Below are 11,172 nucleotides of genomic sequence, written 5' to 3'. Positions count from 1 at the left end.
TTCTGACACTGTACTACATTATGTGTTCAGCACAACATCCAATACCGGTCTAGGGGTTGGTCTAGTCTTACATGGTCATAAAAGCATACAGTATTCAGAGTGAAAATTTTGTAGGACAAAAAATAAATACATTTATAATTTGTATTATTAAAATGAAAGAAAGATGATTTTAAAAAGATTTCAAGCATTTGAATCTTTTAGTACTATTTGATGAAAAAAGTGAAACACTTTGAAATATTTTAATAACTAACCCGGCGAGATAAACAAAATGTCAATATTCTGAATTAGTCATTTGAGTCATATAGGAGCAAATTCAATCAACATTTCAAGAGAGACTAAAATCACTTTACAGAAACACTTTCATTTGATCAAGACAGTGTAAATGAATAGTTTTCAGCCACAAATTAATCCAAAGCCATACACATTCACAGCTTTGATGGTGTGGATGGGGGAAGGGATGCCTCCAAAAGGATGTCATATATTAACATTTACACATCTTTTGGGTAGAGGCCCCTCCTATTCATGCTCAATTGAAACAATAATGGCAAAGCACTGCAAATGCAGACGTATCATGAATGAGCTTGTGTTAATTCATGCAAACATAGCATGTTTAAAATGCAAAACAATTCAAATCCACACATATGGATGGAAGTAGGACACTCATATCTTCTGTTAGGTAATTTGGCAGCTTAAAGTAATTAAAGGAATGTTACGGTTCAATACAAGTTAAGCTCAATCGACAGCATTTGTGGGATAATGTTGATTACCACAGAAAATTCATTTGGACTCTTCCCTCCTTTTCTTAAAAAAAAAATCTTACAGAGAGGCACTTACAATGGAAGTGAATGGAGCCAATTTTTGGAGGGTATAAACAAAGAAATGTGAAGCTTGTAATTTTATGAAAGCACTTTCATAAATTCTTCTGTTAACACTTGTGTATTATCTGAGCAGTAAAGTTGTTTAAATTGTCACTTTTATAGTCGTTTTAGGGTTCATTGCCATTACATCGTCATGGTAACAAAGCTGTAAAATTGGCAATAACTTACACAGAAAAGGTTAGTAGGTGATTTCATCAAACTAAAATCATGTTTACATGCATACTGTTTATGCCTTGACTATACTTTTGAAAAAGTGAGTATTTTAAAAAAAATTGGCCCCATCCATTAGTTTAAAAAAAAATTAAGAATAGGGGGATGAGACTACATTTTTGCAGTAATCAACCAATCCTGTCGATTGAGCTTAACTTGAACTGAATCTGGAATATTAATTTAAGGAAGAAAGCAGAAATACTCTGTGGTACAAGATGAAGTAAATTGAGTGGTCAGACTTTCTTAATTTTGTGTGTAATGAAGATTTTACACAAAATTGCAATAAAACAAAATCACATGTCCAAAGAAAAAATATATATTACTCAAAATCCCATTTGATGTTTATTGCAAATGTATTGTGTATTTATTTTGGTTTATTAAATGTGTATTGAATTTTGCAGGTATAAGCAAAAAAAAAAAAAAAAAAAGTATAAACCCCACCAGAAGAAGCTTAACATTTGGGGGGTTCTTTCCAGTTAACAAGGTGAACTAATTAACTAGGTGCTTTTTTTAATCACAGGAGTCAATGAAGAACTCGCACTCATGCCTCCATTAAATCAGACTGTCAGACCCTCAAACCCCGCCTGTGGTGAAAATGATCATTAATCGAGCTATAATGAAGTCCTCCAGCATATGCACATCGCAAGGCATAACACTGATGACACTTGGTTGATATAGGAATTGTGTGTAAATCATAGAGCTTACTTGCAATGAAATATAATGCATTCAAAATGTATATATCATTGTAATTTAATTTCTAAGAAGAGTAGGCTAAGTGTGTTTTAAATTGTGACGCAGTTTTATTCCGTGTCTGGTGTTGGATGAGAAGGAGGGCGCTTGGGTTGCCGCGGATAAGGGCCCGTTCACACGGAATACGTTTGTGTTCGTAAGCGTTTTTTTGCATTTGTTTTCCTAGGAAACATGCGCTACGTAGTGCCGTTTAAGACGCGATATCCAGTTGTTAAAACGCGTCTCGAGATGCGTGCGTCTGCGACGCTACGTCTACCTTTTTTTTTTTTTTGAGCGCATATTCGATGTGAACGTCCCCTTAAAATTTTCAAGCAAGATGGTTTCTTATTGATTATACAAAACGAAATGCTTTATTCACAGGTTGCCTACATGTTTTGCACAATGTGTACTTTCACAACTCAATTCGTCATATTTGTATTTCCCCTTGTTTTATTTAGATATCCCAATAACACCGTAAATATGTATTAAATGCAATTAAAGCAAATTTGTTTGGTAGTTTCGTCACTTCGAGAAAACTATAATGGCTGAATTGTATCGACCGCCGTTGACTCTTTCTTGAATGAAGCGCGAACACAGAGCGGTGGTTGAATGGAGCCGCTAGAAGACGTCACCTCCATTGTGTCGTCAAGGTCCTTTTATGGAGCGAGCGTCTGAAGCCCATTCATAAAACGGAAAGAGATGAGCCTGTGGTAGTAATGCTCTCAGGAGGGGTAACACAACGTTACAACGCGCACAGGCAGCTCTGGGTTTGACTTATTATTATTGTGAACCCACATTTGACCGGAGGGAAAATGGTCACGATGGACGAACTTTGTGAAATGGATTGCGCCGTTTTGAAAAGGTTGATGAAGGACGACAGTGCGAAGTGCCTGGTGTTGGACTGCAGATCATTTCTCGCGTTTAGCTCTGGTCATATCCGTGGAGCTGTAAATATTAGGTGTAACACGATAGTTCGGAGGCGAGCGAAAGGCTCCGTTAGTTTGGACCAGATTCTCTCGAGTGACGACGAAGTCCGAGCCAGACTCAAATCAGGGTTGTACTCCGCCGTGATCTTGTACGATGAGCGGACGTCGGATACAAATACGATCAAAGACGACAGCACAATCACTCTGGTGCATAACGCGCTGTGTAGGGATACATTTAGGACAGACGTCTATCTGCTGAAAGGTGAACCATTTACATTAATTGTGTTATACAATAAAGATACCACATGTCTTGGGCAAATATCAGTTGTGCAGATGTTGTCACTGCGTTCATATCTAAGCATCAAGTAAGTCAGCTCTAATGATGTAATAATGAACATGGCCATATCTGGGTGTGCTTATCTGAAGTACGCCAGATCTTGACATTCTTGATAACTTTCATCTGTTCCTAATGTTAGGCCTGTTTTAATGGCACAAAATTAATACACCTCCCTAATAGTTCTTGTGTTTATAGAGATTAAGGCCTTTGCAGCTTAATATTCGTAGATTCGTAAAATAGGGCGTAGATTCCAGGGGGAATGGGGGACGGGGGTGATGGTATTCCCCTCAATATTTATACCATGATCAATGGAAACATGTAAATGCTTAATGTTGCAACCCCTTAAAAGTTAAAGCCTAATCTACACCCTTGCTGTCAGGCCACAGGGTCTATTTTTGCATGCAAAATGTAAGCCTGGCTGCAGGCCTATTTTTAAATGTCCGATCCGTGGTGTATTATTTTTGTTACTATTGTAAGTATCATGGTAACCAGCACGTAAATTCTTTAAGTAATAGGGCAACTAGTCTTGGTGTTCTTCAGAATTGTGCAAAAAAATATTTAAATGGTTGCTTTGTCAACTACAGTTTTTTTACGATTGCTATGACAGATTTTTCAATACTTTTAACAATTTTCCAAATCTCTTAACACAGCACTACATCCGTCTGTGTAAGCTATACTATTAACACATTTCTTGTTGCGTTAACACAAGATGCATACAATTAACACTAAAATTTTAAATTAAATTTAAAATGCTTGAACTTCTTTTACACACAAGCTCAAACAAGACCAAAACAATGGATTTTTACTGCCAAATTTACCAATGCTTTAACACTGTATGTCAGAACAGATAACACCATGTTCTAAACCTTACAGGCTAAAGTCAAGGTAAACAGCTGTTTATATTGTGCATTGAAACACAAGTATATCCCCCTGTATTTTATTCTATTGTTACTGAGAAACAGCTGATTGAATTATGCAAATATATAAAATCACAGCTGATTCCCATCTAGGAAACACACTCAGGTGTTGAGGTTCTTTCAATCGCATGACTATATGGTATAATGTAAAAGAGGACCTTTTGGGCTGATCTTTTGTGGAAAGAGAACAATATAGAGCAACAAAAGAAAGAAAGAATTGTCTGCATAGGTAGAGGAAGACGTATACCAGGACAAGGGAGAGGAGTGGGCCATGATGTTTGCAGTGTTTTGGTAGACATAGTGTATTGTTGCTAGTGTATTATTGTATTTTGAAAATTAGTGTTGGAGTTTAGTTTACAATGTGTGATGTTGAGCATGAAATTAAATGTTTTGCCAATTGTGTGTTGGTGCGTTAAGAGTTTAGGAAATTTGTTAAAAGTATTGAAAAAATGGTCATAGCGATTGTAAAAGAATATATAGGCAATGTAAAATATAATATAGTTTTTTAAAATATTTGTTTATATAATATTTTAATGCAACTGCTGTTTGACCTCAGGTGAATGAAATCATCTGATGAATGCTGGCATGAGTGCAAATCACATGTTTTGTTACAATACAAAAAAAATATATATTTTATAATTTTTTTTCTTTATTCATAACAGGAGGCTTTGACAGATTTTCCACACAGTATCCTGATTGCTGTTTGAAAACCAAAACATTGCTAGCGTCCATTCCCTCATCCAGTGTGGGGGTCAGCTGCACCTCCTGCGGAACTCCTCAGCATGACCAGGTAACTACATTAGCAGCGGCGGCGGATATTTTGAGGTCAGCTAATGGGCAGCACTGTGTAACATTAAACTCCTGTTAACTGCTGTCATCCACTGCTGTCTTTCCGGCTGATAGAGCAGTACTTTAGTGTCCGCTCGTCCGGCCTTCCTCTGTGTAATGGGGGGTGTAGTATGTCGGACACTTCAGTACGCTTCTTTGTCGATTCACACATCGATCATTTCCTGCCTCTACAGCTTGTAAAGCAGGCTGCCAATGACATAACAGTAGGCCAAATCGATACGCGTTTCTCGAATAAATAAACTGGACATTATTAGCGTGACCTTTTTAAAAAATAAAATAAAATGTGATTGACCTAATGTAGCCTGTCACAGAACCTTTGATAATTTATTGACAGTTAAAAATGGTCTGATTTCATTAATACAGGGACACACAAAAGACACAAATGTTTGTAATGGATCATTTATGATGTTGTTATTCTCTTTAGTGTTCAGAATGTGTCATTTTGTGTGTAAAGATGTGTCATTCAATCAGTAGGGTGTAAAAGTTCAATGTCACTCACTTGGTTGTTTTCATTACAGGGTGGGCCTGTGGAAATTCTACCCTTTCTGTTTTTGGGCAGTGCCTTCCATGCATCTAAGAAGGACATGTTAGATGGCATGGGCATTTCTGCTCTACTGAATGTATCTTCAAACTGTCCCAACCATTTTGAAGGGGCTTATCAGTACAAGTGTATTCCAGTGGAAGATAACCACAAGGAAGAAATCAGCTCTTGGTTCATCGAAGCCATTGATTTCATAGGTATGATCATTCTTTTATTGTACTAAAGGAACGTGCCGATTTATTTGATTTCTTTGTAAACGTGTTGATTGGATGGTTTTCTCTACAGCCATCAGGCATTTGTTTTGTTACTAGTCAACTGTAAATGACTTTCAATTCATCAACAATTAAAACGGTGATCTGCATTGTGGCGCTTTGACAATTATAAGGTGGTTGAAAGTGTTGGAGTGGTCATGTTGTATTTGGAGTCTCTGTTCAAACATTTTGTTGATGCATAAAGCCGTTTGTAGAAATAAGCTGATGAAGAGGAATCCCTTTATAGGTGCAATAGGTTTTAATGAAAATATGGCGTGAAGCATCTGTTTGCAGTCTGGGTGGGTCTTACTCATGCAAAGGTTTCCGTGACTGTGGGCGGGGGATGGGGATCCTGTACATCCAGTTTTAGCATCTTCTGCACTAAAGAAAGGCCCCCAAGCAGGCTTGCCGCATTTGATCGCAACATCCTAGGTGTGTGTGCGCGTGCGTGCATGTGCTTGTATGTATGCGTCAGAGTGCAGAGCTTAGGGACCAGAGTCTGACTCATTCATTCAGGGGTGCCTTGATACTGGTGGTACCTCAGATCTGGGTGTGTATGAGTGTGCATAGGCATATATGTGGAGAGGAAAAGAAAAATGGCTCATGGTTTGATATTCCTGACTGCTCTCCCTTTGCCCCATGAATATGTCACTTTGTTGCCAATTAGCAGCTTGTTAGTAATGATAGAGAGTGTCTGTGTTTTACATGTTCCAATGGTGTGAAATCCACCCCAGGCCATATTACCTGTCAGGGAGTGTTTGCTTTCCAACTGCATTATCCTAATTGTTGGGCATGGGTATAATATCCAAAGATAACAGTTTTCATTTTACACTATGAGCCATTATGGCAATTGGGTTATTATAATTTTTTAAAAAAATTCACTAATTTGTATTTATTTTATTCTTCTTTTTTTTATTTTTTTATAAAACTTCTGCAAATATTATAATATTTTGAAATATTCAATTTTAATTTAGTTGTTCATCATTTAAATTTGTTATTTTTTTTATATTTGCAAAATGACTGCTTTTTACATGTTTTAGTTTTCTTGTAACAGCAATGGAAATAGTTCCAATACTTTAAATTAAATTAGACCTTCTAACACCGATTGGAAATATGAAAACTAAAGTCGTTTTGGAGCGAGCGCCAAAACAGCACAAACCCACATCTCAGAATAGTATTCGGAGATGCTATTCTCTCTACAACTTGACAGAGCGTTTATTTGAGTTCCCGTAGGCTGTTACTTCGAACCAGTCTGGCCATTCTCTATTGACCTCTCTCATCAACAAGACATTTCTGTCCACAGAACTGCCACTTACTGGATGTTTTTTGCACCATTCGGAGTAAATCCTAGAGACTGATATGTGTGAAAATCCCATGAGATCAGCAGTTACAGAAATACTCAAACCAGCCCATCTGGCACCAAAAATCATCCATGTGATTATCTAATCAGCCAATCATGTGGAAGCAGTGCAGTGCATACAATCATGCAGATATGGGTCATGAGCTTCAGTTAATGTTCACGTCAACCATCAGAATGGGGGAAAAAATGTGATCTCAGTGATTTGGACCGTAGCATGATTGTTGGTGCCAGATGGGCTGGTGTGAGTATTTTGGTAACTGCTGATCTCCTGGGATTTTCACACATAAGTCTCTAGAATTTACACAGAATTATGCCAAAAATGAGAGAATGGCCAGACTGTCGAACTGACAAAGTCTGCGGTAACTCAGATAACCGCCCTACCAGATGTTAGGCAGGTGGTTCTAATGTTGTAGCTGATTGGTTTATAATTTCAGTTTAGTTCTTTTCACTGCTTGTTTCCATCTAACCTTGATAACATTAATAACCTTGGTTGTTAGTGAATGCACAACCATGACTAGTATGTGAACCAGCATTAATAAGTTCTCAACTACAGCTTGATTGTGTATATGCAGTTAAGATGAATAATATCTGAGCTTCTTCCGTGCTTAACAAAATTCTCTGCTTTTTCCACAGACTCCGTCAAAGATTCCAATGGCCGTGTTTTAGTGCACTGTCAAGCTGGTATCTCGCGGTCGGCCACTATCTGCCTGGCGTACCTGATGAAGAAGAAGCGGGTGCGTCTAGAAGAGGCCTTTGAATTTGTTAAACAACGACGTAGTATCATCTCCCCCAACTTCAGTTTCATGGGTCAGCTTCTGCAGTTCGAGTCTCAGGTGCTGGCCACTTCCTGTGCTGTAGAAGCGGCCAGCCCTTCCGACACCCTCGGCACCAAGTCTTCCTCCGCGCCCACGTCACCCTTCATCTTCAGCTTCCCAGTATCAGTTGTGACGCACAGCCAGCCCAGTAGTCTCGCATACCTACAGAGTCCAATCACGACCTCGCCAAGCTGCTGATATATTGCACCTTCCTGTGAGACTGCACTCACACACCAGGAAGATTGCTAAAGCCTTCATTTAAGTCTTCTTGAAGTCCTTGAATTGGGACAATCATATGGTCATTCCAGCATTTTTATTTATTATTATTCTTTGTTGTCGTTACTGCACCGAACCCATGCATTAAATGGATAGTCGATCCAAAATGAAAGAGTTATTTACTCACCCTCATTTTGTTCCAAACTGATATGAATCTTTCTTCCATGGAACACAAAAGGGGTATTTCCATAAATGTACTGGTCAATCTTTTCTACGTAACTACAATGAATGGGGACTGGAGCTTTCAAGCTTCAAAACACTGACAGTCTCAATCCCCATTCACTTTTATAGTATAGAATAGAGCAGCATCAACATTCAAGATTTTTCCTCTTTTATTCCATGGAAGAAAAAGAAAGTGAGTGTACGTCGTGTAAAGTTTTTGGGTGAACTATCCCTTTAATATCAGAAGAATACAATCATAACATCCTGTCACAGGATTCCTGTGAGGACAGTACATCTCCCTCATTTCCTGTGGTTTACATCCAAAGATCTGCTGTGTGATTGGCCAGCGGGTTGGTGAAAGCAGTGGGAATGGAGCTGATTTCACAAAGCAAATTCTGCAATATACATCTATCTTTCTAACAGAGAGCAGGAGGTCCTTCAACCCTGAAAGGTGCTTCAAACTGTGTCTGGACTCCCCATTTATCACCCCTTCAATCCCCCTCTGGCTCTTCTTTGCCCTTTGGACAAGACTGAATTCCTTTAATAAAGACAGTCCTGCTGGAACTCCGAGACTTGCCGTCTTTGGCGAAAGTTAGCTGGCACAATCTTTTGCTGGAAATATCATTAATCTAGGTTGTTTTGCATTTGTCAGTGCCTTGTGCATAGAAGGTACAGGACGTTCAAACATTGGTAGCTCATGTCTGCCCCATTGCCTTTCCTTTAGAAACAGACACACAACGACAGACTGATGTCTGGATGTTTGGCATGGTGATTTAAGTATTTCAAACTGCAATACAGACATATTCTACAATCCGTTACTCTCACAAATTAGAGCAATAAACTAATTGTCCTTCCTCACAGTCTTCACTGAAGCACTATATGTTTTTTTTTTTTGTTACATTGTATGATCATGACTTTAAACTTCTGATTTAACCATTTGCCAATTTGTACAATGAGGAGATCTCTATTTCTGCTGTATGCCTTACCAATAATGACTGTGGTGTCCACCCACATGGAATGTTCTCATTAATAGACTACTTGAGGAATGGAGTATGTAAGATGATGGTTTTAAACGTACAACCTGTGAACACTGTAACTCCTTTTATTATTTAAGAGGGATCTAATTTGGTATCAAAATGCCCTGATTACCCTGACAGGCTTATACACTGAAACCTTTTACACTGGAAGATTTGGGAAACCACCATTTGTTTTTAATATTCCCCCTTGAAAACGTCACTGGGACACAGCTCTGTAAGGGAATCTTCTTGAGTTATATCAGATGGCTTTTGCTTGAACCGTTACAATGTGTTCATGTATGAGGCCTATTTCTCTTTTCCATGAGATTGTGGGCATCTTTTATAGAGCACTTAAGTGGTGCAAAATTTGATTTGAGGTTTGTTTTGCACCTCGCCGGAATTGAAGTGGTAATTGAGTAGCATACCTTTCCTATATTCCGTTGAGCTTCAGTTTTTTGCATACTAAATGGTCTCTTTGTGAACAATCATTGATGAATGCAATAAGTTTTACTGTACTTCTTGAAATGTAAATGTCTGATGGCTCATGGCAATATCGTTCAGAGGGTTACGATTTTTGAACTCTGCCCCGTTCTGTTGTATTATATGTACATTTTATTTATCTCATGATTGCCATTGTTAAATATAACAGTGTTCTTTAATGAATGTGTGGTGTGTTTTACTCATAATAAAGAACACTTGGAACATGTTCCTCTATAGCAATTATTTTCTTAGACTAAAAGAACATGCCATCTCAGTTCTTGCTCTGAATGAGAAAGATATAAAATAAACTAGCGCTATTGTGCATAACGTTTTGTATCACTTTCCTAAATTATTTCAAAGAGCCTTCCAGGCTACCACAAAAATAACCAATTAAAACAAATACATCGGTTAAGTACATCAATGACACTGTATGATATCTAGGGCTGGACTGGTAATCTGGCATACCGGGCATTTTCCCGGTGGGCAGACTGGCCATAGGGAGAACCGATCGGGCTGGTGGGACAGCCACAAACGGCCCGGATAGGCCGCGACAAGCTAATTGCCATTTCAATGTATTTTGCCCTAATCAACATCACATAGCTATAGTGGAAAGCACCACTCTACCCCCCCATGCACAAACTTGTTACTCCAGAAACCTAGAATAAAGTGCAAGCCTCGCTATCCTCTGTTGCTAGTTCTAAAGTGACGTTTTCAAACTAGCAACGAAGGCTTGAGCCGTATCAGAGCAAGATGCTGAATCCGTGGCAGAAGAAAGTAGTTACACTCACAAGAGCGTTTAGGGGACGAAAACAAGAAAACGTCTTGAGATAAAACCCTGAACTATGTATTAAGGTATGGTAACCATTGTATAAGCAGAATAATTGACTCCGTCCAGCTGGATTATTGAAAAATAATGCACACTCAAGGTGCAATGATCACCCCGCTGCATATCTGCATATGACTGCATTATCACCTCAGGTAAATTCAATGGTCCCTCATCAGTTATTCCTTACACGGGGGGCCTGGGTAGCTCAGTGATAAAAATGCTGGCTACCACATCTGGAGTTCACTAGTTCAAATCCCAGGGCGTTCTGAGTGACTCCGGCCAGGTCTCCTAAGCAACCAAATTGGCCCAGTTGATAGGGAGGGTAGAGTCACATGGGGTAACCTCCTTGTGATTGCTATAATGTGGTTCATTGTCGGTGGGGCGCGTGGTGTGTTGAGCGTGGATGCCGCGGTGGGTGAAGCCTCCACATGCGATATGTCTCCGTGGCAAAGTGCTCAACAAGCTACGTGGGTTGACGGTCTCAGATGGGCAGTTCCTCCGCCATCACTACGTGACTACGAGGACTTAAAAAGCACATTGGGAATTGGGCATTCCAAATTGGGAGAAAAAGGGGAGAAAATGTAGAGATTGCCCCTGAT

At 39.0% G+C, this 11,172-nt stretch overlaps 1 protein-coding gene across 1 annotated transcript; it reads left to right on the top strand.

Annotated features, from left to right (window-relative positions):
- The first annotated feature begins 2,479 nt into the window (after positions 1–2,479).
- LOC127625459 (dual specificity protein phosphatase 4-like) lies at positions 2,480–9,967 on the top strand. The gene is made up of 4 exons (XM_052100765.1): positions 2,480–3,005; positions 4,660–4,787; positions 5,365–5,584; positions 7,632–9,967. Exons 1-4 carry the CDS (start codon positions 2,630–2,632, stop codon positions 8,009–8,011), a joined length of 1,104 nt encoding a protein of 367 aa, XP_051956725.1. The 5' UTR covers positions 2,480–2,629; the 3' UTR covers positions 8,012–9,967.
- The last annotated feature ends 1,205 nt before the right edge of the window (positions 9,968–11,172 follow it).

Source organism: Xyrauchen texanus, chromosome 31 (assembly GCF_025860055.1).
Source record: "Xyrauchen texanus isolate HMW12.3.18 chromosome 31, RBS_HiC_50CHRs, whole genome shotgun sequence".
NCBI lineage: Eukaryota > Metazoa > Chordata > Actinopteri > Cypriniformes > Catostomidae > Xyrauchen > Xyrauchen texanus.
The sequence above is the reverse complement of the archived record's forward strand: the minus strand, read 5'-3'. Positions and strand labels throughout refer to the sequence as shown.

Coding starts and splice junctions, on each gene's coding strand:
- LOC127625459 (XM_052100765.1), top strand. CDS start 2,630: ATGGTCACGATGGACGAACTTTGTGAAATGGATTGCGCCGTTTTGAAA. Junction 4,788..5,364: donor GAACTCCTCAGCATGACCAG/GTAACTACATTA, acceptor TTTTCATTACAG/GGTGGGCCTGTGGAAATTCT. Junction 5,585..7,631: donor CGAAGCCATTGATTTCATAG/GTATGATCATTC, acceptor CTTTTTCCACAG/ACTCCGTCAAAGATTCCAAT.